This window comes from Nelumbo nucifera, chromosome 1, assembly GCF_055504915.1.
Source record: "Nelumbo nucifera cultivar China Antique chromosome 1, China Antique-T2T, whole genome shotgun sequence".
Classification (NCBI taxonomy): domain Eukaryota; kingdom Viridiplantae; phylum Streptophyta; class Magnoliopsida; order Proteales; family Nelumbonaceae; genus Nelumbo; species Nelumbo nucifera.
This window is the reverse complement of record NC_142649.1, coordinates 4,867,504-4,891,732: the sequence shown is the minus strand read 5'-3', so window position 1 is coordinate 4,891,732 and position 24,229 is coordinate 4,867,504. Positions and strand designations below refer to the sequence as shown.

The 24,229-nt window shown below is 38.4% G+C and overlaps 1 protein-coding gene across 5 annotated transcripts in view; it reads right to left on the bottom strand.

Annotated features, from left to right (window-relative positions):
• Positions 1–24,229, bottom strand: part of LOC104605230 (AMP-dependent synthetase and ligase family protein) — a 150,037-nt gene that overhangs the window by 64,714 nt on the left and 61,094 nt on the right. For 4 of the 5 annotated variants that reach the window (XM_010269905.3, XM_010269908.3, XM_088896241.1 and 1 more), the window contains 3 exons: positions 22,552–22,627; positions 22,379–22,465; positions 429–472 (listed from right to left, as the gene is read on the bottom strand). In XM_010269905.3, the coding sequence (XP_010268207.1) occupies positions 429–472; positions 22,379–22,465; positions 22,552–22,627 (207 nt within the window). Of the gene's footprint in view, positions 1–428; positions 473–11,025; positions 11,165–22,378; positions 22,466–22,551; positions 22,628–24,229 lie in introns of all 5 variants that reach the window. The other variant, XM_088896242.1, reaches the window with a different exon arrangement.

Below are 24,229 nucleotides of genomic sequence, written 5' to 3'. Positions count from 1 at the left end.
ACACAAAAATCACTCATCTTTAAGCCTTTAGCTGGGCACTTCCACATGTTGGATTGAGCCAAAAATATATAATATTAGAGTTCTATGAGTGTATTTTCAACACCAACAAATTTCAGCCAAATAAAACAATTTTGGTAGTGCATTCTTCAGGTTTCTGTCTGACCTCTTGCCTCCCATTTCTCTTCCATAGTAATCACTGGGTCTATAGTAGTCAAGTCAAACACAGTCTAGTTCCCTGACTAAAAGAATACACAACATTCATTTCATGATGCTGGTATCATGCACCTATAACACAGAAATAGTAACTTTTCTAGGTAAAGCAACAACATGCAAACCCATATCCATCAAGGACTGAAGTCAAAATAATAACAGAAATGAAATCATAGGAATTCTACTTTTACAATCAGTGAGGAAACTTAAAGCATTACCAAATGAGGTTCCTGCGTTTGTCCACTACTGGCTGCGACTTAACCTTCACAAGGGATTAATTGAATTCCAGTCAGATATACAGGAATTAATGCCAAGTTTCTTTGCAGATAGCTATGCAAAATGCAATGACATGAAAAGAAATGCTGATGAACTTATTAAAGCAAAACAAAAGGGTTCATGCTTATACACCAGAACAAACTGGGGTTAGCTAAAAGGAAAAACAGACATCTCATGGAAGTAACAAGCTCATTACTTAGTATACATATGCAATATGCCACAAAAGTTTTTCGGTGAAGTTGTTCTACGTGCTACTTTCTTGATTAATTGCATGTCACCCCATGTTCTCTAATTTAAGTCTTCTTTTGATCTTGTATGTAGTGACCATCACCTTTCAATGTCCCTTAAGGGTCTTTGGATGTACTTGCTTTATCCATGTTCTTAGACCTCACACAACCAAATTGGATCCAAAGGCTATTACGGAAGTGCTCTTGGGTAATCCAACCACTTATTTTTTATCTTAACCCTATTTTTGATCTTGTCTCTAACAAATGGTATATTCCTATATATACTTTTATTAAGGAAGTTCTTTTGATATTGTATGTTCTTAGACCTCACACAACCAATGTTCCCTTAAGTGTTTTGATCTTGTCTCTAATAAATGGTATAATTCTATGGATGCCAACTTCTTTGAATCTCAACCCTATTTTACTTGAGCCTCTCTTCAGAGAACAAGTTGCAATGAATAGAGATCATCTTCTTCTCCTACATGCTAATGCTCCTCTGCCTTCTTTAATTCCTGGTCCTCAATGTTTATGTAGATGACAATTGTTATAGCATGTAAATATCCAAATAAGACCTAGGAGATCTGAGTATTTCTTGAGCATAGTTCCTTCTCTTAACTGTTCCTCTTTTTTCTTCTCTTCTCTTTCTACATTCATCTTACACAAACTTCCTAAAATAAATTTAAGTGTAGCAGGAGAAATCTGCCTACAGCCTTGTTAGAACTAACTTAGCTGACTATATAGTCTCCAACAAATCAAGAAGCAAAACAATGAAACATGGAAACTGCCCATAGCCTTGTCAAATTTAACTTGGCTGATTGCAGTCCACAAAAAATAAAATAAAATAAATAAGAGTGCCTGCAATCAACCTAAGCGCTGTGTAAACTGTAAAAGCTGGTTGCAGCCCCTTGCTCTCTTACATAAAACAAAAATTGTGTATAGCCTTGTTAATTTTAACTTGGCTGATTGCTAGAATTTCAAACAGGATAAATCCTACAGCACAATCGATTAAATAGAGCTAATTGCAGATATTTTTATCTACCTCTCTAACAAATAAATATTTTTTATATGTATCTGAAGCATTTAACTAATAAATATCAGAAAAAGTGGACAAATTACATACATCTTATGTAGGGTAGGGATTACTACTCTACCTGTATAACACTATAACTGTTACAAGCCCAATACAAATGATTCCTGTTAAGCGCTATGATCCTAACCCCTTGCTTAGCTAAAGAATCAGCTAACCCATTAGCAGATCTCTGCACCCATTGTGTTTTTACAATCATGCTCATTGTCAATCATTAAATCTATTTGAGTTCATATGTGTAACCCCATACTGCTTTCTCACCATTTTTTTTTGAGAAGGTAAGGTAATTTATTAAAATAAGAACCAGTACAAAGGAGCCAAGGCCATTAGAGGCTGCCTAGAGCCACCACAAATTACAGATACAACCAGTTCTGAGATCTAAACAATAGACTCAAATTCTGATTTTTAAACACCTCTGATGCCGACACCCAGGACAGAAGTTTACCCACAACTTTCTGCACCATTTCCTCTGAAGATTTAGCTTTGCCCTGAAAAATTCTGCACAGCAGCTGGGATAGTCTTCCAAACCAAGATACCTTTCTTGCTGAGACCCTCAATCTGCCAACACAAGAGAAGATCCTTCACAGAATTTGGCATTACCCAGCTGATTTCCAAAGCTTGGAGAAAATGCCTCCAAATATAATTCGAGACTGGGCAATGTAAGGCCAGATGTTCAGTAGTTTCTACTACCCCACCACATAAGCCACATGACATGTCTGAAATCTGAATGCCACGTTTCACTAGATTAACTTTGGATAGACATTTATTTAAAGCCATTGTCCAGAGCAAAAACATCACTTTAGAAGGACTGATTGAGCTCCAAATCTGCCTAGCCAGAAAGTTTTCCTGACCTGAACTTATCAACTTACTGAACATAGACTTAACAGAAAACATGCCATCAGCTTCCCATTTCCATCTCCAAGCACCCTCCATGTCTGGGTCAATCCTCTGGTTCTGGAGCAGGCCCAACAGAATTGAATACTCCTCAATTTCCCAGTCAAAGAGGCGCCTCCTACAAGTTAGGTTCCAACTGAAAGAGTTACCATCCACATTGAAATTCTCAGCCACCGAGGAGTCCTGATTTACAGAAATTTGATACAAGAGAGGAAAGGCATCTTTCAGACACACTTCAGAACACCAAGAGTCTTTCCAAAATTTGATTCTTTCCCCATTTCCCAAGTTGTAACCGATTCCTTCCTCAAATAAATTAGCGTTCTTCATTATACCTGTCCAAATGGAACTTATCCCTCTTGAAATAGGAGAATTGGATCTCCAATCACCCCAGTCCACTCCATATTTGTCCACAATCAGCTTTCTCCACCAAGCATTTCTTTCATTTGCAAATCTCCAAAGCCATTTACACAGGAGGGCAGAATTGAATTTCTTCAATTTTCTTATTCACAACCCTCCAACTTCCTTATGAAGACACCCTTGATCCCAGTTTACAACATGAACCTTCTTCTCCTCCTCCCAACCTCTCCAGAGAAAGTTTTTCTATAGTTGCTCCAATCTGTTAGCCACTTTGGAAGAAATAGGAAATAGGGAGAGGTAGTAAGTAGGTAAATTAGAAAGAGTACTCTTAATCAAAATCACTCTCCCCCCAAAAGAAAGGTATTTAGCTTTCCAGGAAGCCAATTTCCTCTCCTTTCTTTCAACCACTGGATTCCAAATCTGAGAGGAAGTATATTTAGCTCCAAGAGGGAGCCCCAAGTACTTGACCGGAAGATGGGCAGTCTGACAAGCCATAACTTCTGCACAAACTTCTAGATTTGTAACAAGACCTACAGGGATAATCTGAGATTTACTCAAATTAACCTTAAGGCCAAACACCACCTCAAACCAACTCAAAATTCCAAGCACCACCTCCAGTTGATTAGGAGAAGCATAAACAAAGCATAAGGTGTCATCAGCAAATTGAACAATAATGACTTTTTCTTTTCCCGGAGCAATTGCAAAGCCCTCCCAAAGTCCATTCTCAGCAGCCTTCTTGCTAAAGAGATAAAATTTCCATGACGCAAATGAAGAGTAGGGGAGAGAGAGGGTCACCTTGCCTCAAACCTCTTGAACTTCCAAAAATCCCCGTCGTTTGCCCGTTAATTAAGAAGGAGAACTTAGGAGTCTTAACACAAACTCTGATCCAGTTTCTCCAAAGCTGCCCAAAATTCATTTTCTCCAAAACCAGATCCAAGCAGTGCTAGTTAACATGATCATAAGCTTTTTCAATATCCAGTTTACACAGGACACCTGGGGTCCCCTCTCTTCTTCTGGACTCCAACAGTTCATTAGCAATGAGAACAGAGTCAACCATCTATCTACCCGAGACAAAAGCACTTTGGTTACAAGAAATAACACTGCCTAACACACACTTCATTCTTTCAGCCAAAACCTTAGCCAAGATTTTGTAGAAACTGTGCAAGAGACTAATGGGCCTGAAGTCCTTTATATTGACAGCCCCCTCAATTTTTGGAATAAGAGTGATGAAAGTTGCTTTCAGACTTCTCTGAAAGGAGGCATTAGTGTGAAATGCCTGAAACACCTGCATCAGATCACTCCTCACAATATCCCAACATTTTAAATAGAATAGATTAGAGAACCCATCAAGACCCGGTGATTTATCATTTTCTAGCTTCTTTACTGCACCCTTAATTTCCACTTCTGAGAATGGTTTCTCTAACCAGATTTTCTGCTCTTCATTTAACTTATTAAATTGGAGCTCGGAGAGAAAAGGTCTCTGAACCCACTTCTCTTTATAAAGGTTCTTATAGAAAGAAGTAGCTACAGATTTAACTTCAGAACTAGACTCACCACACCTGTCCTCCCACACCAGCTTACTGATTAAAGAGAACCTAGCACGAGCATTTGCCATTTCGTGAAAGAACTTTGTATTTTTATCCCCCTCTCTTCCTCAACTACCATCTTATCATATCTGATTTTTGCAATTGACCTCTTAAGTCTCAGATCTTCAGACAAGGAACCCGCCTCTTCAGCTCTGTCAATCTCTACAATGGTGCTCAACAAAGCCTTCTTATCAGTAACCCACTTCATATTCTTCTCCTTACTCCAAATTTTTAGTTTACCCTTGACAGCCTTTAATTTTGATGCCATAATGAAAGAACTAGAGCCTCCGCTTGCAACTCATTCCACACAGAGCTGATTAAGGGGATAAGATTTTCCTCCTCAAACCAAGCATTTTCAAACTTAAACGGGGATTTGACTGTCTCACAAAGACCACAAACAAGCTGAATAGGACTATGGTCGGACATCGGTCTAGGAAGGGTAAGCTGTCTGAAATCAGGAAAGAATTCATCCCAGTTTGAAGAAACCAAGAATCTGTCCAGCCTAACCAGGGTCAGGACAGATTGGTTATTGGTCCAAGTGAATCTATTACCCTGAATTGGGACGTCCATTAATTCCATACTGTTTATAAAGTCAGCAAACATGTTCATCGAACCAGTTCTTCTACCCCCTGTATTCTTCTCATCCACCGAAATAGTTGCAATAAAATAACCCCCAATTACCCAAGGACAGTTCTGAGGGTCTCTCAAATCTGATAATTCCGCCCAAAAAGCCACCCGAAAATTAGAATCAAAATGACCATAAACGTTTGTGACTTGAATAAGTTTTCCATCTTGTAGTTTCAATCTCAGAGTGATTGAGAAATTACCAATTCTGCAAGAAACCAAAGAACATAAAGTGGGGTCCCAAAGGCTCACAATTCCACCAGCACTCCCCAAGGCAGCCAAGGCCTTCCATCTGACCTGACCCTCCCCCCAAACACTTCAAATTGTAGCAGCATCAACCCACTCCAGCTTAGTTTCTTGGAGCAAAGCAATCTTTGACTTTGATTGCTTCAAAGAATCACAAACCATCATCCTCCTTCCTGACCCCAGCCCTCTAACATTCCAGGAAAGAATTTTCACTTCCATAAGAAAAAACTAAAGAAAAGGACCCACACCTCACATCTTCTTAGACCCCCTTGCAGCCCCTTCACTACTCCCCGCCTTATCATTCAGACCCCAAGTTAAACTCATCATTTCTCTGCTTCTCTTTGTTTTTAATCCCCCTTTTTTTCTGCCAATTTTCCCCTCTCCATAAGCACTCTTTTCAATTCCTTCCAGGAACTTAATAGTATCAGCTTCCATCCCCTCCATCGAAATTCCCAGGAAAGTCCCCAGCCCCAGAACTTTCGATGTCACCCAAGAAGATTGATTATTTTAAGACTTACTGTCCTTGCCTACCTCCGCGGCTGATGAACTCGCTTTCCCCTTGCTTCCTATCAAGACTTCTCAGTTGCTTCTCCTCATTTGCTTGGGACTTACACCACTATTTCCCAATTCTTTGGATTGATCAAGACAATTTCCCACATTCCCACTATGAACCTCATTACCCACCACCGCAATAGGGCTCGCCACCAACGGAGTCTTCCACTATCTCTTCCACTGGCACCAGAGGCAGCTCTTGACTTTGTTGCCGCCCGTTGTCCATCTCCCACGCACTTTTTGAAGAAGACCGAACTTTTTGAGATGAAGTAGCAGCCTGACTCAGATCACCCTTCACCATATTATCAGGGCTAGGAATGTGGGCTAGAGGAAAACCATCACTTGAATTCAACTACTGTTTGGATGGCAGACTAACCCAGGTCGGTTCCAACTGAAACGGACTATAATCTGTTTGTCTACCAGTGGGCCACCAAGGCTCACTAAAAAACTTTTTACCTTCACTTTTCTTCGCCAATTGAGTAAAGCGGGTAGGCAAGGACTTAAATCTAGCTTGACCCGGATCCAGAACCTGAGTCCAAATCTGAATCTCCTCATCTTCCTTGGAATCCAATCCGACCCCTTGTCGAGCCTCCCTCCCCTAAAACCTTGACACCTCCACGTCTGACTCCGTGTGTAGTTCTTTAATGCATAGCTTTATGAGAGTTTTTAAATCCTCCACCCTCGGAAAACCCCCACTTCTTCCCTTCATTAATTCTGGCGTGCAAGATTCAAAGCACTCAGCCTAAGGACGATCCTAGCCGTCCAGAAGAACTACTTGTGGACGGATCAGAATGATCCCACGACCATCTTCTTCCACTCCGTCGACCTCCGGCGAGCTACTCAGTGGCGGTTTGAAACTCAGTGACCTTTTATGGAACTATTGTGGTAGTGAGCTTTCTCCCTCGTCTTCTAAGACCACTGTGTTAGAGATTTCCGAGCTCCTTCCCTGCAATCAGAACTGACTGTTCTCATGAATCTCCTGCGTCCAACTTCGAACCGTCAGCAACGACTCAGGCCAAATATAGATTTCAAATACCAACTCCCCCACAACAACCTCCACTTTTTCAGGAATCTTCCCGGACCTTTTCACCTTCATTCGGACCCACTCACAGGTTGGAAGCTCCTTAGGGGAGTCATCGGTTTCCACGAAACCACCACAAGCATCCCCTATGTTCTTGATCACACTTGGGCACCACAGTATCAGAGGAAGACCATACACCCTCACACAGATGGTTTTTGAACGGTCTGAATCTTTGCTTGATTCTGGATAGAAGCAGCCAACGCTTGCCCCCCACCAGTCCAGAAAGAGATGATTTCTCCCCATTTGCCACGGACCCTGCTTTAAGGATCCAAGCTGCTGCTGATCTCGACGAGAATATGAACAAGAAGAGGTCATCGGCTAATTTCTTTACTTTCACTCCTCCCACCTCCTCCCAACATCTACTTATCCATTATTCCACTTCTTGAAAACCTGCCCTCCACTAAAATCTTCCCACCAAGCAATCTCTCAGGAATCTCCTTCTGGCCTCTACGCCTTGGGACTCTGTAAATATCATTTGTCTGTCCTCCACCTTCTTGATTTCAGACTGCCCAAAATTCGGCCAAACTCCAGTCGTAACCGCCTTACTATAAGAGAAGTCCGGTCTCCTCCTCGCCCTCTTCTCTACACCCCTGTACCAATTCCTAGCTTCCCATCTCCTTCTGCCTCCCTGATCTTTCCGAAGAGATCTATCTCGAAACATCTTCACCTCGAGCCTAGAATACTTCGAACATAATCGGTACCAATTCCTCTTCAAAACGCTCCCTCTTTTATTTTTATAATTTCATTATACCAAATTAATTCTAACTTGCCAGGATACAAGCACAAGGCCTATGCATTTAGACACTTAGATGCAACCTAATCTACTATTCTAATCTTACCAACCAATGGGCCTTCGATCCACATGCTTCCTGCACGACCAAGACAACAAACCGTATACAATAACTGATTCACCAAATATTGGCAGTTATTATCACGATGAAGCTCTACTTATTCATTGACTCCGAGAATACCAGCTTCACTGGGTTTACCATCACAAAATCTACATTATTGTCGATTATTGTTCGTCGATGCTTGAACCCCTGAATCCCCACGACAACACCCCATTAACCACCAACGACGAAGACAATTTCGGGAAGGACGAAAATAAAAATGGGGTGCCCGATGAGTACTGTGAATAAACCCTAGTTGTTTCTAGGTCAAAGTAAAGAAGAAGAAAGAAGAAGAAAGAAAAGAGAAAGAAGAAGAAGGAGAGGAGAAGAGTGTTCGGCCAGACTAGAAGAGAGGATGTTCAAAAGTCGCTCTCCTAGCCGACCCACTTGACTTTTATTCATAAAACTTACGTTACAAGAAAGACAATTTTGTCCCTCATAGAAGATGGGACACATAACTTAAACTCAGATACAATAGACATTTCACTTTCAATAAGATACACCAGAATGACCAAAATACCCCTGACCGAGCATTCTAACAAGTACAAACCTTTTTTTCAGGTACCCAGTTACAACTTTCTCACCATTTTTTAGGCACTCAGTTACAACTTTAGAATCACCTTCAATGACTAAATTTGTTGGGCATAAAAAAAAATGACCAAATTTGTTGTATTTAGTTCTCTTGCCCACTGTGATCCATGAAGCAGAACTAGAATCTCAGCCTTTGTGGAGTCCCCATGGCCAATTGGTCCTGAGAACGTAGCAATGATATACCTTGCATGAGCTCATTAAACGAATGAGAATGACTTCCATTTCTAAAATAAGATATAGTTATTTATATAGTCAGAATTCCCATTCCCCTAATCATGCAAAATTTTTTGGGGAGATATAAAAATGAGGCTAAACCAAAATTCTCATCACAAGAATTCTGAAAGGCAGTAACTATATATAGTTTGCTTTATATCTTTTGAGTTACAACAAAAGAATGTTCTCTTCTTTTATGAAATGGAATTAAGGGGACAATCTATATGGGCCCCACACAATTTAATATAAACTCAATTATTTAAACAACACCATGATAAAGAAATCCCGATCTCCATTTAATTAAGAACATAATTACACAAGAGGGAGAAAGTTTTGAAGGTTTAAATTATATATAAATCCATCTTTTAACATTTTTCAGACACCACTGAAAATTTTGAAAACCATGTGTTCCCTATAGTACTTTTCAACCTTCGCAGTATACTCAACATTTGGACTAAAACGTAAATTCTGCTTTTAATTCTACATCCAAATTAATATGCTACATATTGTCAGGTTACTGCCTAACCTGAATAATCCAAGTTGTATTTTACATAGTTGTCAAAACCTTATGATTCACAGACCAATTCATGATTCAAATTAAGAATCCCAAGGGTTTTCAACACAAATCTTATGTCTGAACCCTTTTCTTTTTCAAAAATCATATGCTTACCATTTGAATCCAACAACCTTTTTGTGAGTCTAATAATTTATAAAATTCACGTGATTAAGACAAATTCAATTCAGACCTAGTCCTCTACTTTATCAAACCTTTACTTCTAATCTTTTTTTTTTCAATATGACTCTTGTTAGAATATGATTCTTCTGACTTTTTGGTATGTGTTCAGTAGCATTTTTTCAGTTTAGTTCCCATCATATGTAGGTTAAAGAGCCATTATATAGCTTAGTTGACTTTAAATTCAAATTCAATTACATGATCTTACACTTCCAAGGTAATTAAAGTTATCTTCTTAAAAGGTAATTAAAGTTACAAGATCATTATTTTTCATGTGAGAAATAAGAATTTCAAACCCTAACATACACTTGTTCGGGCTTGCCTCGAGGAACGTGGTACAAAGACGACTCATAGAATCAAGAATGCAATATGTTTTACATCACATTAGCTACTTGAAGCAATGCAATTAACAAAAAAAAAAGAGATTATGGGTTTTACATGCTTGAAAATGCTTTATATGTTTGCTTTTACTTTTAAATTTTCATTTGAATACGCTTTACGTGTTATGTTTATGTATTTTAATTTTAGATAATTGGTTTTTTTGAAACATTTATTTTAAAATTTATGTTTATATTTTTTATTAACATTATGTTTAATATTTTTTGCATTTTTTTAAATTTTTTGACTTTTTTTTTTAATTTTCTGACTTTTTTTTGTAGTTTTGCGTCTTTCTTAAAAAGGTGCATGCCTCGCCTTGCACCTCAGGCGCAAATTGGCCCTTGTGCCTTTTTTGCGCCTTGTGCTTTTAAAACGCTGGTTGTAGGGCGGAAGACACATGTGATAGAGATATGTGTCCAATAGAAAATGGGTCTCTAATGAAGTGGTGCAAGACAGATAAAGGAAGAATGTTGATAAGGTACACAACAATGTTGGCCACCTCCACCCAAAATGAAATAGGAGCATGGGAATCATGAAGAAGAGTTCGAACTATGCTCAAGATATGTTTGTTCTTGCTCTCTGCCACTCCGTTTTGTTGTGGAGTGCCAAGACAAGATCTCTGGGATTGAATTGTCTCTCAAGAAAATTTGAAAGTCTCCATCAAGGTATTCACCCCCCGAGTCTGAATGGAGAACCCCAATGTTTGCATCAAATTGGTTTTTGATTTTTGCTAGGAAAGATTTAAAGGTAGAAAAAACTTCAGATTTGTTTTTCAAGAAATATATCCATGTAAAGCGAGTACAGTCATCAATAAATGTAATAAAATATTTAAATCCCAACCTAGAAACAACTAGAGACGACCAAACATCACTATGTATTATTTTAAAATGAACAAAAGCATGTTCAACAACTGAAGGAAAGGTAAAGCATGGCTCTTACTCAAGCAACAAGAAATGCAAGCCTTATCAACATTATTAAAAGAAGCATCTTTAGAAGACAAATAACCATCACGAAACAAAGACTCAAGTTTATTTGCATAGGGGTGCCCAAGACACCTATGCCACAAGTGCCATGCATTACTTTTGCAAATAACCTCAGCACTAGGTGTGGTAGTAAGTAAACAGGATGTGGATGAATGCCCTGGTGTCTTTTCAAATTCCAAGGCAAATAGCCAACCCAATCTACACCCCTTCCCTTTCACCGTCCCAATGCGCTGGTCCTGTATCAAACAACCATCACGGGAAAAGGAAACAATGTTATCATCCTTAACTAGCTGACTGACTGAGATCAAATTCGTTGTAAGTTCAGGAACAAGAAAGATTTAGGTAGATGAAAGAAAGAATTGACAGATGTATTCAAGGACAAATCATCGCAACCAACAATATCCAATTTCTCTCCATTAGTAGTAATAATATGTTTATTCAAGGATTTGGATTTAACGAACTGACCAGTGTGAGCCCCTATCATATGATTAGAGGCCCCAGAATCAATGATCCATAAGTGACTAGGAGAGGAACAATAATAGGACGACCCACCCGAAAGACCGATAGCTGAAAATACAGAGGAAATAGTTGAGGATACTAACTGCCGCATTCTTTCTTCTATAAGAGTCCCTGAATTTTCATCCATTCCTGCTGAAGTTGTACTTCCTGTACCTGCACCTTCAGTTGTTATCTGGAAAGCCTATGTTGACTCTTCTTAGAATTTGAACCATTCCCCTTTGCTAGCCTGGTAGGACATTCAAGAATAATATAACCATGTTGTTTGTAGTAGGTGTAGAAATTTTTCTTCCGACAGAGTAAGACAGCATGTCCATATTCCTTGCATTCATAGCATTGTACATGGGACAAGTCCTTGGGATTAGATTTGTTCATCAAAAAGGTTGTTTTTGTTCCTAAATCAGATTTCAACCTCAAGGTCTATTGAGTAATGAGTCTAGTTTCCTCCCTGAGAAACTCCCCCAAAACTGTGTCAAGTGTGGGAGGAGTGCCCTACTGAGAATGTTGGACCTTACAATTTTATATTCAGGTCTCAGATGCATAAGAAAATGCATGATTTTCCTCCTATCAAAGTGTTCTTTCAGATTTTTTATGCAACAAGCAGAGATGCTTTCACCCATGTGAACTAATTCATATTCCGTCCACAAGTTCATAAAACCAGCATAGTACTCCTATATTTTCTTCTCACCCTAACTGTAAGAAAATATCTCTGTCTCTATCTGATACTGACGAGAGATGTTGGACTACTGGTACACCTTTTCCATATAGGTGAACATCTCACTAGCGGTTCAATAACTTCTCATTGGAATAGCAATCTCAATTTCAACAGACCCAAGAAGCCGAGACACTACTTTGGCATTGTTGATCTTCCACTGTTTCAGCCCCTTGGAATCAGACTCATCTGGTTATTTTGTGGAACCATCCACAAATCCCCATAAACCATTTCCTTCAACATAGAACTGGAAATGCAATTTCCAGAAGGCATAGTTTGTTCCATTGAACTTTACTGGTAGAATATCCCTTTCCTCCATGGCCATTTCAGCAACGAGTAAGCAAAGAAAACTAAGAAAATAGAGCAACCAAAGGTCCAAATAAATCCAAAACTCGATGGAATATGTGTGCCCAACCACACACCACAAAGAGGAATCAAAATCCAATAAAGAAACCAGTCACACAATTTTCAAACTGATAACAGTCCAAAAAAGCTAAGTTTTCTGGACTGTTGAACAAGAAGAAGGGAAAAACACCCTTCAAAAGGAATCCGAACCAGAATTAAATTATAGATCTGACCTCGGCGACTTCAGATCTTAAGTTTCAGTGTTTGGAGTAGCCGATTGAGAGAAAATGAAGAAACCCTATTTCTGATGGTGATCTTCCAGAGAAAGAACAGCAGAGATGTGTAGATCAGTACAGCAACCTACGAGATCCAAAACTGAAGTAGATGGGTCGATCTCACAGATCTAAACTGATTTCAATCAAGGACAGGTTGAAAAGCCTGCTCTGATACCATGTCAACTTAGATCAAATCAGAGAAGGAAAAGCTGAGAATGAAAGGGTGTGTTCTCTCTTGAGTCACACGCCCAGAAATGTTTAACTTATATAAGAAAGAATACAATGTTATGGAAAGGACAGTTATGTCCTTGTCTTACAAGAAAGAGTAAAACAAAAGATAGTATACATAAGTTACAACATAAAAGAATGGTCCCAAAAGCCAAAAAAGGAAAGATGTAAGAAACCTAAATCAGTCTCTACAGAGAGTACTCTAAAATTTTTATCATGATATGACTTTGGAAGTACAGATGACTCTCAGCTAGAATTATATATATATATATAGTACTTTTACATGTAAAAATTATTATCAACTAATTCTTCTTTTCCTTTCAAATACTTCTTCTATGAGCTTGTTGGAAATGGAACCATGAACCTGGTTTCTCATGTGGCTCATTGAAGGGCCAATCCAAGCCTAGGAGCTTAAGCTATTCTTGAAGAACTTGAATTTCTATTAAGATCTAACCTACATTATTAAATGCATAGAAGTTTTATTCCCGTTATTTCAAAAGTATCCTGGCATTATGAGTACTCTAGTATCTTGCCTGATTGAAGTCTAGGTAACAACCCTTTCTTTAATCAGGGTAATTAGATTTGCATAGGGGCCTTGGACTTCTGCAATCATATTTTATCTGACTTAAGAAATTCATGTCATGCAGGAGATACAATTGAAATGAGCTCCTAGTTCTGGTTTCTTCCAATTTAATTTACAAAATAGAAATACAAATTTAAAGCATCTAAATTGGACTTAATAGGAGATAATTCCTTAAATCTAATTTTTAAATATTTAATTCAAGAATTCACAACTGTTGTCTTACAAACTAACTAGTCAAGGCCGTGCAATTTATGGTTGTCATTTTTCAGTATGCTCATATGGATATTAGTGAGCCATGTCTATTCATCTGGCCCCATGTATTTTGTTTTGTATAACATAACAAATCCTGAGAAGTTTCTCTCTCTATTTATTAAAAAACTTAGTGCATTCCATGTTCAGTTCAACATTTCAGTTGTTCTAGTGCTTATAATTCTTTTATATGAGCAAACAGTTAATGTCATGGAACTTTTGCAGATTTCTCTTTTATTATTGTTTTTTTTCATCCATTTAGTTTGAGTTGCTTATAGAATGCATTGTCATTTGATTTTTAAAGAGGAAATTTCAGATCCACAGACAGTTCTGTTGGAGTGGATCCACAGACAGTTCTTGATCCAAAGCTTCATCAACATTTAGGTACTACATTGGTTAAAAGCTTCTGATTATTTTGAAATTTAATTCATCTGTTTTTTGTTTCCCTTTTATTTTATGGGTTTTTATATTGCTAATAATTTTCAATCCCAAAGTTCAACTTATCTATTTTGACCACAATATGTATCTCATTCTGTTTAACCGGTAATAGAATAAACTCATTGAAAACTTAGTACATGTAAAAAGCCCTAAGAATTTTGGTATTCCCAAGCCTAAAAGGTTCCAAAGAATTTATCCATTTGGTGCTTCAATGTTGAGATTTGACTATTTAAGAAACCAAAAAATGGTATTAGAGAGATTCTAAAACATGCTTTGACCGCTCTTTATTGAAGGCTTAGACTTCGAGGAGCAACCGATTACCTAGACTTCAAAGGGCACCTGATGCCCAAACAGTTACTATCTGTGTAAAGATGAGGTTTACCTTCCAGGAATTGTAAAAGAAAACTAGGAAGAGCTTTCATCCTTACCTATCTAGGGCCATGAGAACCTGTATGTTCATCTATCAGTCAGACTTGAATTCTATAAAATTAATCCACCAACATTTGTTCTTTTAGTAGTAAATAAAAAAGAAAATTTTATTAGATGTAAAAGAAAAAGAGTACAAGGATGGGTGATGGGAGATCACCTATAAAAAAGAACAAAAAATACATCAAATAGAAAATTACATCAGTTTTCATCTCCCCCAGTCCAATTCAAAAACTGACCAAAAACCCGAACCGAAAGAGTCTTTACAAGCATCTGCAAATTCTGGAAGAATCAAAACCCAATCCAAAATTCTTTTCCCAATGATTTAGACAAGACAGTAGTGACACTTTGTGTTGGCCTTAAAAAATTCTTCTATTTCTCTCCTTCCATAACTCCTAATATATTGCAAATGGCACACAACTCCAAGATATATTCACCTTCCTGCTTCCATTTAGTGCTGGCCTAAGTGCAAAAATCTCTTTCAGTGACCTTGGAATCTTCATCTTCATTTTGAACAGACAGAAGAATTAACCTCAAATGGTCTTTGCATAACAACAACCAAAGCATAGATGAACATTTTTTCATCATCCACTAGGCAAAGGTAACATCTTCTTGCCAACTGGACACCCCCGATTTTGATGCAACCTTAGGTAAGTATGCTGTCTCAAGATACTAACCAGGCAAAAGCCTCAACCCTATGAGAAGTAGGATTGCCCCAAACACCTTTGATGTCTTCCCTTTCAACTTGATTCCTTGCTAATGCTTTATAGAATGACTTTACAGAAAACACCCCCTTGTTTCTCTGCTTCAAACACCTCATATCAGCCCTCCTTAAGTGCAACTTCACTACCTTCAACTAAGCTAGCAAGTTAACACATTCCTCCACTGCCCAAATAAGAAGTGCACTTCATATCCTTGTGAAATTGTAATGCTTTCCAGCTTAACCTATACAATCTTGGACATAATTCACGCAATTTTCCAATCCCCAACCAGTCATCCTCTCAAAACTTAGCACTTACCCATTTACAACATTAAAGGAAATATAGCTTGAAAAAGCTGAGAAGAAACTCATAATTCCCTTCCACATGCCTGAGGTTAAGCAGATCTTAACAAGGATTGAAATGTCGATGTCGGTGGAAATGTCGGTCATCCAAATATAAGAAACATGTTGGAAATGTCAGAAATAAAATATTATACAGAAATATTGTAAAAATTATAAATATGGTGGAAACATTGTAAAATGTGCAAAATATAGAATGGTATTTTATGAAATGATAAAAGAAGCATAGGCACACCTTTTTAAATTATTATCTTATTCTAAATCATTAAACAAAGCTAAGAAACTAAGGTTATAGACAAAAGAATATGTTCTAAAGTTTCCCTATAGACCTTAAGATTTAGATCTTCATGATAGAATGAGTTAAAGCAAAATTTAAACTCAAAGAAAATGCAAACGGTTATAATAGATTAATCAATTAATCTATTACACAAACAAAAAACTAATATTTAACTTCATATTTGAAATGAATAATGAGTTAGCTCAAAGTGGTAATTAAATAAGTTAGGTGGACAATAACTTGCTACTTCGCATACCTACAATATTGTCACCAACATATGTTATAATACAATCTCTTATACTTCACATGGTATTGGTAGTGTTCAATGGAAGATATGTCAATTCCAATAAAATTTCTTGTTAACCATGGAAGTATGTTATCGAAACTATCTCTTGTACACCGCATAGTGTTGGTAGTGTTCATTGGGAAAATGTCGATTCCAGTAAAATTTTGTGTCGCTACCCATGGAAATGGAAATATGTCGTGGAAATATTAGGGAAATTAGGGAAAAGCATGACTTTAAATACTTTTCTTCTTTTTGACTTATCTTGTAAAGTATTTCTCGGTAATTAGTTAATTGGTTACTGCTAACTGCCAAAAAAAATCCATGCCACTGATGGATTAAAAATTCAGAAAAATCAATTTAAATATGCATGTAACGTTTTTTTTTTATATCTTTGGAAGGGCTACATAACAGGGGGTAGCCCATCCCCCAACCCATAGCCTCCCCAACCAAGGTGCAGGCAGGATTCGTTCCCAAGTCTCCGCTACAGCCAGCAGGAGACCATACCAGCCCACTAGTTGGCACCTTAATATACATGTTGTTTGCTGGAACACAGCAGCCAAAGAAGAAGAAGAAGAAGAAGAAGAAAAAGAAGAAGAAGAGAAGAAGTTTTGAGAAAGTCGGCATACTCACTTCAGCTGGTCCTACAAGCTTATATAGATGATTATAAAATAATGTTACATGAATGGACTAGAATGCCCCTGATTAGTGATGGGACACCTAGACAAATAAAACAAATAAAACATTAAACAAGTTTAGGCCCAATAACTAAGAACTTAAGACACAAATATGACTAACATAAACACTAAAAACAGCCGAACCAACACTCCCCCTCAAGCTAAGTATGGATGTCAGTCATGTTTAGCTTGCCAAATAAGTCTGAGAACTTCATTGAAGCTAGTCCTTTGGTTAACACATCTGTAATCTGCATCTCGGAAGGAGTATAAGGAATGCAGAGTTCTCCTTAAACGATTCTTTCTCTAACGAAGTGTTGGTCAATCTCAATGTGCTTCGTCCTATCATGTTGCACTGGGTTATTTGCACTGTTGATGGCAGCCTTGTCGTCACAATACAGCCTGAGTGGACACTCGACCTTTACCCCGAGCTCAACAAGAAGGGTCCTAAGCCACAGTAGTTCAGCAACACCATGAGCCATGGCTCGATATTCAGCCTCTGCACTTGATCTAGCAACCACATTCTGCTTTTTACTTCGCCATGTAACCATATTTCCTCCAACAAACGTGCAATACCCAGAAGTAGACTTCCTGTCGCCAACAGAGCCAGCCCAATCTGCATCAGTATACGCTTCAATTTCAATTTTATTGTGTTTCTTGAACAGAATTCCTTTTTCTAGGCAAGTCTTCAAGTACCTAAGAATTCTTTCCACTGCTCTCAAATGAGGAATCTTTGGAGAGTGCATGAACTGGCTGACAACATGTACAGCATAAGCAATATCTGGTCAAGTGAGAGGCAGATATATCAACTTCCCTACCAGTTTTTTGTATCTTTCTTTATCAAGGTAGTCCTCTCCAACTGATTCCTATAGACCATGGTTTTGTTCTATTGGAGTATCTGTTGGTCTACACCCCATCATACCTGTCTCCCCTAGAAGGTCAAGGACATACTTCCGTTGACATATATAGATGCCCTCTTGTGACCTAGCAACTTCAATTCCAAGTTAGTATCTAAGATGGCTCAAGTCTTTGATCTCAAACTCAGAAGCCAAGAACTCCTTTAATCTTTTTATCTCTTCCAGATCATCCCCTGTAATCACCATATCATCCACATAGACGATGAGTATCGTAAGTCGGCTATTCTGTTTCCTTATGAACAAAGTATGATCTGCACCACTTTGAGTGTATCCCACTCTCTTCATGGCCCCACAAAGTCTCTCAAACTAAGTCCGAGGAGACTGCTTAAGGCCATATAATGCTTTCCTCAGTTTACATACTTTCCCATCAAAGCCATAACCTGGTGGAGGATCCATAAATACCTATTCACGTAGATCACCATTTAGAAAAGCGTTCTTCACATCCAACTGATGTAGCTCCCATGAGAAATTTGCAGCTAATGACAATAAGACCCGGATTGTGTTGAGCTTCGCGACTGGAGCAAAGCTCTCTTTGTAGTCAATCCCTTCCTTTTGAGTAAACTCCTTTGCCACAAGTCAGGCTTGTATCTTTCAATGGACCTGTCCCCCCTATGCTTTACAGTGAACACCCACTTGCATCCCACAATGCTCTTCCCTTCTAGTAGATCCACTAATTCCCAAGTCCTTGCTTTCATTAAGGCTTTCATTTCTTCATTCATAGCCTCTTTCCATCTTGGATTAGACACTGCCTCTGAGTACCTAGTAGGAACATGCACAGAGGAGAGAGCAAACACAAAGGAATAATAACGAGGAGATAAACGTGAATAAAAACAAATTCAGCAATGGGGTGTCGGGTAGTACAAGAACGGGTATACTTACGAAGAGCAATAGGGAGATCCAAATCAGAAGTATGAGTGATAGGATTACCTGGAGCTGCTGAGGCAGATTGATCCGAGTCCGATTGATTGCTGCCATGAGTTAGAGGGGCTTTTTTCCTTTTGTTGTAGGTGATTCATATATCTTTTTGTTGCTTACTGGTGTCCTTAGTTACATCTGCAGCAACAAGAGTGGTAATAGGTGCAATGGAAGGCCCGAGGCAGAAAGAGGCACAAAAAAGGAGGAGAAAGAAGAATGAAAATAGGAGTGAGACTCAAAAAATACCACATCTTTTGTGACGCATTTCTTCTTGGTGACGGGATCATAACACTTGTAACCTTTCTGTGTAAGAGAGTACCCAAGAAAGATTCCTTTCGTAGCCCTAGGATCCAACTTGGTCTTCTTTGGATCCTTTACATGTATAAAACATACACAACCAAAGACTCTAGGTGGAAGAGGAAAGTCAGGAAGATTAGGGCAAAGGACAGAGAAAGGAGTTTTCATACCCAACACCTTGGATGGCATCCGATTTATCAGATATGATGCAGTAAGGACTGCTTGAGACCAGTAGTGCTTGGGAACCTTGTGCGGAAATAATAAAGCTCGAGCGGTCTCCAATAAGTGTCTATTTTTGCACACAGCAACCCCATTCTGTTGAGGAGTACTAGCACAAGATGACTGATGTAGCATGCCAGCATCTTCCATGAACAGGTTCAAGGATCTTTCAAAATATTCAGCAGCATTGTTTGAACGGAATTGCTTAATCTTCTTGTCAAGTTGAGTTTCAATCATTTTACAAAATGCCATGGTTATCCGTGGCACTTCATCACATCCGTTTAACAAGTAGATCCATGTGCATCGTGAGTAGTGATCAATAAAACTGATAAAGTAACGAAAGCCATCCACAGAAACAAGGGATGAAGAGCCCCAAACATCATAATGGACCAAATCAAAAGGAGCTTGAATTTCATTACTAGAAATTGGATAAAGAGTTCTACATTGTTTTGACAACTGACACACTTCACAAACTAAACTTTGACTCGAAATACCCTTGAATAATTCAGGAAACAACCCTTGCAATGATGAAAAAGGTAAATGACCTAGCCTAGCATGCCACAAGTGTAACCTAGCTATTGACTCCTCATTATTCTGACTACTGGTAGCAGACGATTGTAAGGCCAAACTTATGTCTGCATCAAAATAGTAGAGACCTCCACACTCATGACCGCTCCCAATCGTTCTCTTCGGCAATCTGTCCTGAAAGACACAATGAGTAGGAAAGAAAGTTACGCTATAGTTTAAATTCTTGGTAAGCTTCAAAACAGATAAGAGATTGGAAGTAAGATTTGGAACATGTAGAAAAGATTTAAGAGAGAGGTTCTTGCTTAGGTCAACCCCCCCTTCCTAGAGATGGTGGAGAGGGAACCGTCAGCAACTCTCATCTTATCTTGGCCAGACATCAATTGGTAAGAAGAAAATAAAGAGGACATGTGTGTAATGTGGTCAGTTGCACCGGAATCAATAATCCAAGAAGTAGAGTCTATAGAACTAGTTGTGCTATAAGCAGAGACAATACCTGATCTGGCAAGAGAGGTGGAAGTAAGGGAATTAGTCCTTAGACGGGTTAGGGCCCGGCTAAGGACCTCTACCTCATCAACAATGAAACCCAAGGACCTAGATGTGGAGGAATTAGTAGTCTGCCCCATGGGAGAAGATGCAACTGTAGATGTGTTCTTCGAGCTATCACCACTGTGACTAGTAACATGGTTCCCAATATTTGAGACCTTATGCTCTCATACATTGGGTCTAAACTAGCCAAGAACTTAAAGGCTCTACCCTCTACAATTTGTTTGCCATGCCTCTCCTTGTCTTTTGCATTCTCCCAATCAAGAATAAGATGATGATCAAGTTCTTCCCATAGTCCTTCTAGGGTTGCAAAATACGTTGCAACTGTCATATCTCCTTGTCTCAATGCAGCAATGTCTTGGTTCAGCCTATAAATTTTGGCATTGTTCTTTCTCTGTCCATAAGTTTTAGAGACTTTCTCCCAAATCTTAGCACCAGTAGGAAAGTGTTGAACAATCCTGGCCACTCTTGGAGTCATCGAAGCAAGCAGCCAGGACATAATAGTAGCATTTTCCTTACGCCATACTGCATACTCCGCACTACCCACTACAGGTTCCTTCTTCTTTCCATCTAAATAACCCGTGAGTTCCCGGGAAGTAATGAAGAGCATGGCTAAAACAGACCATTCTCTGAAGTTATATTCATCCAACAATACACTAGTGATCTGCAAGCTGTGCAGATTTGGATTTTCCAAATTAGGAGACCTGCCACCAGTTCTATTATACCTAGAAGACACTTCTCCCGATATTGAAGACATCTCCTTCCTCTTACAGTGACCACAATTGAAAACTCAGTACAAAGAACACTATTTCAGACATACCGAAGCTGTTGTAGGTCAGAGAACCCCTTGTAACAGGTCTGAAACCAAGAACAATTCGCCTCTGTACTGTGTTGAACTCTTCTAGACTAGACTAGGCTTTGATTTCTGCTATCGTAGACTGGGATCACCCTTACGATCTGTACTACGACTGTCGAAGTCAGTCCTTCCACCTAGATCTGTTCCACACAGATCTCTCTTAGCAGCCGAATGGCTACTACCTGCTGCAAGGTGTCTAGTAGGGCATCGGTTTCTGGAACAAACTCCCCTTGGACCCTACAACCAAGGGAAACCCTAGATACAGACCTTGCTGTGTTCTACGGTCAGCCCTAGGGTTTCTTCACAGCGACCAAGATAAGAGAGAGAGAGAGGAAAAAAGGAATAGAGAAGAGCAGAGAAAGGTGGCGGTTATAACCAGGCAGACGGATTAGTGCTCTAATACCATGTTTGCTGGAACACAACAGCCGAAGAAGAAGAAGAAGAAGAAGAAGAAGAAGAAGAAGAAGAAGAGAAGAAGTTTTGAGAAAGTTGGCATACTCACTTCAGTCGGCCCTACAATCTTATATAGATGATTATAAAATAATGTTACATGAATGGACTAGAATGCCCCTGATTAGTGATGGGACACCTAGACAAATAAAACAAATAAAACATTAAACAAGTTTAGGCCCAATAACTAAGAACTTAAGACACAAATATGACTAACATAAACACTAAAAACAGTCGAACCAACACATGTAAACTTTTTAGTACATCATTTCTAATTCATTGACAAATCAATAAAAAATAGAAATATCAATTCAATTCTATATTCTCTATGATTTACGATACAATTATAATTTTTCAGAAAATTGGTATTTCAACATTTATAAAAAAAGACTCATCTTGCACCTGCATTTAGTTGGAGTTTTGGGTGTAGAGGTAGTAAAATATAACATATAAATGGTATATGTTTATTAAATAAAGATTTTAAATACAAGAAATGTATAGAAATGATATATTTTTATAAAAGTTGAATCTAGAAAGCATTATATATACAAATCACATATTTGTGTATGCAAGATTAAACACTATAAGCTAGACAAAACTCTCCTCGGAGCACAGGAGTACTTAAGAGCACTAGAGTGCATTCCACCAATTGATCGTACCTCACCACCAGTTTGAAAGATCCAAGAGAAATTGCCAGTCATAAAATCAAGAAAATAGATTTTCCCTTTGTAGCATCCAACTGCAATCTGCAAAGAGAATAAACTGAGTTGCATTCTTTTCAAAATCAAATTGCACATGGATTAATATAATGCAATGAAAACAAATGAGGAACCTGAGTAAAATCACCAACAATTACTGCTGAGCATTCAACCCTTCCTTCTAATTTGACCTTCCATTGGACAGAACCACTGATTCAATTCAATATAACCAACCTTGTTATGAAATTTTTAATCAAATCTGTAAAAAAATATTTTAGAAGATCATGAATATATATAACAAAATCTTAACTATGTTAGATATTCTAAATGCAGATGGTACCATCATGGTGCTTGAAACAGAACAGCAGTCAACTTCTGAGAATTAAACTCATTAATAATGCTGAACATGCTTACTTCCTTGCAAAACACACAATTAATTGTTTTTTACAAATTAATCATTTAATGTATTACTTGCTTATCACATGACCATTTTTTAAATTTATGCATACTATCTTCACCAAGTGACATGCAAATCCTATCTCTAACATTTCAATATTATTAGATATTGTAAACCTAGACAGATAGATATGCCCTAAGTTTAAACAGTTAGCTTAATTTTAAAGGTAAACAAAATATTTTTTTAAAACAAAGAACAAAGTACAAGGAAGGTGATAAGAAATCACCCGAGAGAAGAGATACAAGAAAGGCAATACTACAACCAACACTACACCCTTCCAACCATCACACAACCAAACAAACAAAAACCAGTAGCAACAAGCCAAAATTCTCCCACTACTAAAGCTAACAACAGCCTAGCTAGAAAGAAACTAAACAGATACCACCCACTTGAAACTCACTCAACTCCAACCCCTGAGCAACCAAAAAACCTAAACAGAACACTCTCACCAGCCCATACAGCCAAAACCAAATAGGCATCTCACAGATTACTTCGCAAATCCAGCTTCTTGAACGATCTCCTTTTTCATTCTTTTACATGCTCTCTCCGATATTTTCACATTTTTGTTAGGTGCCATCCCAAATAAACCCCCTTTCAGCCTAGAGAAAACCTTTGAACAGGAAAAAATGTGAAGAATCTGCTGACTTCTGAAGCATTTGATGACATTTGGGGCCTCCTCAACATCCTAGAAACTGAAACTGAAAACATTTTCTCTTTGTGTCTCCAAAGCTACAGTCTGCTCCCCATTGTGAGAGTGTTAATACATTTCTAAGAGGGTTAACACCCTCCCTTCAACCTCTGAGAACTTCGGTTACAGATCGTGAGTATAAAACTCGATAGAACTAATTTTTTACAGTGGTCTCAGTCCATGAAAGTGCTCATTGAGGGCAAAGGAAAAACTGGGACATATCACAAGAAAGACAGTTGAGCCAAAAGAGGATGACCCAGCTCATGATACATTGGAGGCAGAGAGCTTAATGATAATGTCCTTGCTCTTGAACTCAATGCAGCCTGACATTAGTGGTGAGTTCATGCTTTTGAAAACTGCAAAGGCAATGCAGGATGCAGCCGCAGAGCAAGTTAATATACTTTGCAAGGATATATCATCTGTCTCAAGAGATTACCCAACATAGACAGGGAGATAAAACCCTAGCATATTAATATGCTTCTCTAAAGGGAATGTGGGAAGCACTGGATTATTATGATTCTTATACTCTGGCTTGTAATACTGATGTTGTGGCATATAAGAACTAGGTTGAAAGAACTCATATTTTTTAGTTCCTTGCAAGTTTCAATCCGTAGTTAGAGTTGGTTAGAGTTGGTTAGAGTTCAAATACTAAGCAGGGACAAGCTAC